The following is a 6654-nucleotide window of genomic DNA, read 5'->3' on the forward strand; positions in this document are numbered from 1 at the left end:
AAAAAAGGAGTTCCATGAACCCCTTGAATGGGGTTTTAGAACTGTGGTTTACCGGTCAAGGTCATTTTATAATTTGCATTTTTCTACGATAGATTTATGTTCTTGGACTTCTTGGGGGTATAAATAAATGTTTTGCATTTAACAATCGGGTTCTAAAATGGGTTCCTTGCACTAAGCGGTCAGTAAAGTTTAATTGCAGCTAGATGAAATGCTTCAAATCAAGGCCATACAACACTGGCTTAGATTTTGAAAGCAAAATAAATAAATATTATTTATATTTTAAATTATTATTATTAAATATGAAATTAGTTTAAAGGAAATTAAGTTCATAATTTTTAAATAATATGTTCAGGCTTTAATTTCTGCAACTTAGTTGAATCCGCGAACTCTTTAGATTCCTGAATTTGTTATATAAATGAACTAAAAGAAGCAAAAGCAGTGTTGTGTTATGCAATTGGTTTTACTGCTTCAATGCCACAAATTTCCATTTCATATTTTTACCGTCTCGATATTGCATTTCACGTGACCCCTTTGCATATAGTGTCGGATATACATAACTTCACCTTCTCCGATCACATAACCCACTAGTAAATGATTCAATATTGTTCAAAATTCCGCTCTGGTGCCGTTGTTCTATTTTTATATTAATGTTTGCAATTGGGTTAAGAAATTATTCGCGAGTGAGATGGAAAATGGGCGCCAGGGTTGACGCTCTTCTTTCAGACCCCCCTCCTTTTTATTTTTTTCTTGTTGTTCTTGGCATTTATCACACATTTTAATTTGTAATTGTGTTGTTGTCGTACTTGAGTTGCTGTTCTTTCTGCATTATTTATACGAAATTTTATTGTTGTTCTGCTGACGGATTTTTGTTGTTATTTTGTTGGTTTTTTTTATTTGCCACCGTGTTAGGGCGAAATATTTCGTTTCTGTTTTGGTTTCGGCTCTCTGTTCTCATTGTCAGTCGCCGTGGCTCTTTGTGTTTTGATTACGCAAATTAAAAGCGTCTAGACAGGGCAGACGAACTGGGGAAAGGGTTTTGGCTTTGGGTCTAGGGAGCGACTGATCGAGCGAGGGGATGACCGACTGAACTGACCGACGACAGCGCCTTATGCAATCGCATTTTTTGAATCGTCATGTTCATTATGTTTCCTAAAAATCTAGTGGGTTGCCGATTAAATATTATCAAAATAGTTAAGTCTTTGCAAAAAATTTGGAAATCATTTTTAACTAAAGAATAAGCTCTACTGAAAAAAATTAGAGCAAATATTTTAAAACTTTAAGTTATTTTTTTAAGGTGGAGGACGGCTTTTACAATCTAGAAATGTTTTTTTTTTTTCATTTAAATAGGACTTAACCATTTTTATAACTCTAACGTCGTTTTTTTTCGAATAGCATTTTCAGCCAATAAAAGATCCTCTATATTTATTTTCAATAAATATTTCAACACGTAACAAGTCGTTGGCACTTCGGGGTAATTTTGTGTTACGTGGAATTCGCAACGTTGATGAAATCGGCCGGCATAAATAAACAAACAAAAGAGCGGTTAAAGAAAAAATAAAACAAATCAAATGGCGAGCAAAGTGCAAAATAATTAAGCGGAATTTTTGAATCGACGGATAATGATGATAGTGCAAATAAAGCGAAGCGTGCTTAAGGACTTAAAATTGATCTAAATCTTTGATTAATTTTGGTATAAGTGATAATATAATGAATCCTAATCAATCGGTAATTTCCGTAAATAAATGAAACAATAAACAGCCATTTGTTCTAAGATTTATTCTGCTGCTGCCGAGTTCATTGATCTCGTCGTCTAATAATCAAGTGGTAAGTGACCTGCGACATCAAATTGACCCCAGACAGCTGCTAAGTCTCTTTGGGGATAAAGAGGTCGATGGCCGCCTCCTCAGACTCCCCAGACTCTCCAGCCTCGCCAGCACTTCATTACAGGATAATTGAATATGTGCGATGATAATTTCATTTTACGCTTTATAAACACAAACTGCACATTACACCCTCCTCCTCCTGCCTCCTGTCTGCTTTTGGCAGGGGCAATTAATGCGCCCACAAGCGAATTTCTGCTGATAACAAGTGTATTCAAGTAGTCAGAGGGCCCCTGCAACTTAATTATCCGTCTGGACGAGCGTGGGATAAAGCCCATAGTCGGTATAGTCCACAGCCGACCTTCATTGAGGAACAAGGACCAGCGAATAAATCATACAATATCGATTGTCGTGAAAGGGAATAAATGCATTTTTTCTTGCGAAATTCAATGGCCCACGCAAAAATCTCCCAAAGAGAGGGGGAAAATACCTTTTCATCTTCAATTTAACCCATTTTACTTAATATATTGTTTTTAGCACATTATATAAAAAAAATCAGGGTTAACAAAATAATATAATTTTGAATAAGATATGCATAGTTGATAAAAAAAACTAAATTCCTAAAGCCCCCCTATAAAATGATTCCCCCGTTCAGTAGTTTCCCCATTTCGTATTGTTTTGCTTGAAAATGGGTTAAGCTTCGTCTTTATTAGTCAGAATTTGCGTTTTATTCGAATTCGTTGTAATTATTTACATCGAAGATTGCGTTGACGAGACGCACTGAAGGCAAATACTTGGTTTGGCGGGGACTTACGATTTCCATGGACGACGATGATGATGCTTTGAATGCCAAAGTGGCGGCGGCGACTCGAATATATGTAGCATACCAGTATACCTACGACAACTGTCAGTTTGTATAATCTATATCTGTGGGATTGTTGTCTTGCAGTTCGCCTGTGTTTTTCAGTTGTTTTTGTTTCTGTTTCCTCGGTGTTTTTGTTTGGCTTTCGTTTTGTTATTGCTGTCGTCTGAAGCGCCTTATCGGCGGCGCCTCCAGAAAATATGTCACACGTACGCGTCAAAATTTCTCAGAAAATAAACCGCAAAATAAGCATGATACGCCTGATATGATACTTTGATACGGGGTGGCACCGTGGGCGATTAAGCGATAGTCGCCGGTGGGGCATGAGTAATTTCAATTTCAATTTCAGTAATTACAAAAATACACCAAGAATTTCATTATAACTATGACCAGGCACAGGTTTTCCATACTATAATATTTGAACCAACTATGATTTTATTTTTCTATGAAGAGGTATAAAATCATACATAATAATATATTTTTTTATTTTCACTCTAAAAAAGATAATTTAACAGTTAAACATAAATATTTTATTCTCAATTTTCACTGGTCCTAAACACTTTTTAAGTGCTTACGCATAGAACGGATTATTTAAAAATATATACGCCTTGCTTTCTGCAAAACAAAACCATAAATTTGTTTGCTCCTTAAAAAGAGCTGAAAACAGTTATGGAGCCCCATAATGTACAAACCTCAAATGAACTTCCTTAATACAACTGCAGGATGAAAGGGGTAATCCCGAGAAAAATAAATAATAAAACGAAACGCACATGCATAAACCACAACAAGGTGTATAAAAATCGCATGCGCAATCGCTTTTATTGCATTTGATGAACATTTAATTTTGATTTAATTTTTAATGATGCCACAACAATGGTTGTGTGTGTATTTATTTTTTTGAATTGAGCTACGTGATAATCGGGAATATTGCCCATTACTACGACCACCCACAGATGAGCAAATAACAATGACAAACGATGTTCATATATGTCGGAATGTTCGTTTATAAAATACTGAATGCTTTTTTTGCTCCATGCAGTTGCATTTTGCAAATTGCCAAACGGCTTACTTATTTATTTATTTTTGTTGAAATTTTAATGACGACCTCCGACGGAGCTTCAGTATGGCAAATAAACAAATTAACTCTAAAAATCATTGAATTTGTAATTACATATTGATGTGTGCGAATGCGTGTGTCTGCGATTGTTTAATGTAATTGTTTTGTTTATCATTGTTGCACTTATTCGTGCTGGATAATTGCAGGTTGGTTGAGGGGTTCGCAAACAGCAAAATGTCTAAAAATGCACCACAAATAAATCCATTAAATCCATCGATTTTGCAAACGAAGTGTTAAAGGGTTTTTTAATTTAAGAATTTAAGAATTTGCTTAATTTTCTGATGACTCAAGAAACTATTATTTTAGTTCCATTGTAAACATTTGTGATTTATGGGTAATTATAAGTTTCTAGCTTAGCTTAATTTCTTTAAATTTGGTAAAGATCAGTCCGTTTCATTGAATTAAGCCTAATTAAAAACGGTTTATATTTCAAAGAATACTTTAATTCTGAATTTTTGGAAAAGATAAGGCAACTTATTTTTTGTTTAAATTTCTGATGACCCAACAAACTATTATTTTAGTTTCATTGTAAACATTTGTGATTTATGAGTAATTATAAGTTTCTAGCTTAGCCTAATTTCTTTGAATTGGCTAAAGATTAAGGCGTTTCAATGGATTAAACATAATAAAATACAGTTTGAATTTCAAAGAATAGTTTAATTCTGAATTTTTGGAAAAGATAAGGCAGCTTCAATGAATTAATAAATATAAATTATACGAATCTTTGATGACGCCATATATTTCTGCCGAATGAGATAAACATAAATAATATTGTATTTTTGATAGCAGTTTAACTTTGTTTTCTTCGAATTGCGTTTACATTTTGTTATTCCGCTTGTTTTTATTTTGATTTCGCTTTTGTTTAATAATAGCCTTGTACTTTTGTACACAATTACTCAATAATTTCCCCGCAATAACAACTATATTGGCCGCAATGTCATCATTCCTCGCGTTCTATTGACTGGACTGAACTGGTTGGATAATTATTTAGTTATTTATTAATAGACTCACGCTAGAAGCATGCAAGGGGCACGGGAGCAATTAGGCAGTTGTCAACAATAAAATTTATTAATAATATATAATAGACGCTCATAAAGTCGTGTTTCAGTAGATGCTATCGCCCCAAGGCTGCTCAAGATTTGTGTTTAGATAACGCAAAGTATGCGCTTCCCACGAGATTTGATTTCGTTGGAATTATGGTTAGTATATAAAGCGATAGGGCATGATAGAACCCATCTATAGTGTATTTCGCCTGCGTTCGAAGAGTTCCCTTAACAATGAAAGTCGCGATAATATCCTGGATAGCTTTGGCGATGCTAGTGGTGAGATTTCTTATAATCAATTCCCTGGGGAAAAGTTTGACTTAGGATTAACTTTAAAGTATTTAAATCATTTTAATTTTTTCTTTTTAGAAACTTAAGAATTCGCGCTTACCCTTAGAATACCTTTCATTTGATCTAGGGAATTTTTAAAATTACAAATTCAGTCCTTGCAATGGCTTTTTTATAAACTTTACACACTAATTAATAAAATTTAAAACAAAGACTACTTTAATATTTTTAAAACATTTTATTAAGTTTAAAAACTATATTTAACAGCTTGACATAAAAATAGTACTTTCTTAAAAGTATATTTAGAAAAATTAAAAATATTATTTTCCTTTCAATGATAAATCGTCTCTTGGGGGTTACTTGAATACCCAGTGATTTACTGCCTATTAACCACTCCCCTTTTCAATTAGTGCATCGCCGAGGCTCAAGTCCCGGGTCAACCCGAGGCCATGGGTGCCGCCCAAGGGGGCATCGGTGCGGCGGCGGGAGGCGGCGGACAAATTGGAGCCCAAGGCGGTGGAGCGGCCGATGCCGCCCAGGAGGGACCCGGAGCTGGGATGGCCGCTGGCATTGGAGCAGGGGCAGAAGTGGGCGCCAGTGCCCAAGCCGGAGGAGCTGGATAGCGCTGAGGGCGGCACTTCCGTTTGAAATTCCATTTGCTTGCTTTTCTATTTGTTCGAGAACCACTTGTGCACTGGAAAATAATTTCTGGGAAAAAAAGGGGCCAATATTTCAGTATCAATACCCGCTTGTTGTTAAATAATGTTTATCGCACTCTGATGGCGCCAGTTTTTTGGGTAGCTCAGTGTCATAATTGATTTGAAATTCCACCCACCCCTTCTAAACCCCCTTCTGAAACACCTTCCCATCCCCTTCCCCACCGCATACAAATCGGCTCACTTCAAATAAAAGTCCCACACAAATGAAAGCCAACATATACGAATCGTTTTGGCAGTTTAAATTCCATTTAATACCATTTTATGAAATACACTCAAAATGTATCGATTGTACCGCCGACAGGTGTATTTATATGCCCGGGGCGCAAAAATAGAAATAGAAAACTCATCAGCAAATGTTAAAAATATCAGCACATTTGCACATAAATCAAGTGATCAATAAATAAATAAAATATGGCAAGCACTGACACCCACAATTTCAATATTGTGAAATATGGCAAGTGAAAAAGGAAAATAAGATCTGTTTGCTGATTGTTTAAAGAGAAGGCTAGGGTTTGACTGATTGGGTGCGGGACAGGTAAAATAATTCTAGGTAAATGTAAAAGATAGTCTCTTACAAAGTTTTATATTTTTAGCCGCTCAACGTGTATTGCATTTCCATAAATGCCATAATTTCCGTAAAACTGCATAACCCAAACTGTAAACAGTGTTTCCATAACACTTGTGTAACTTGGCCGTAACTTTCTGCATAATCCTGCATTTGAACTTGAGAACAGAACTTTGCCCTGCATAAGAGAACTGTCCTTGACATGGGCCACATTGGGTGAGCTGAGCTCACCTGTCTCTG

General features: G+C 35.6%; 1 protein-coding gene across 2 annotated transcripts; it reads left to right on the forward strand.

Moving 5' to 3' along the window:
* Positions 1-4874: 4874 nt before the first annotated feature.
* LOC108066508 (magnetite biomineralization protein Mms6) lies at positions 4875-6283 on the forward strand. 2 transcript variants are annotated; one of them, XM_070215362.1, is made up of 2 exons: positions 4875-4998; positions 5541-6283. In XM_070215362.1, exons 1-2 carry the CDS (start codon positions 4996-4998, stop codon positions 5751-5753), a joined length of 216 nt encoding a protein of 71 aa, XP_070071463.1. In that variant the 5' UTR covers positions 4875-4995; the 3' UTR covers positions 5754-6283. The 2 variants fall into 2 exon arrangements, with proteins under 2 accessions (XP_070071463.1, XP_017010535.3); XM_017155046.3 differs by lacking the exon at positions 4875-4998 and adding an exon at positions 5031-5121.
* The last annotated feature ends 371 nt before the right edge of the window (positions 6284-6654 follow it).

Source organism: Drosophila takahashii, chromosome 3L (genome assembly GCF_030179915.1).
Source record: "Drosophila takahashii strain IR98-3 E-12201 chromosome 3L, DtakHiC1v2, whole genome shotgun sequence".
Lineage (NCBI taxonomy): Eukaryota > Metazoa > Arthropoda > Insecta > Diptera > Drosophilidae > Drosophila > Drosophila takahashii.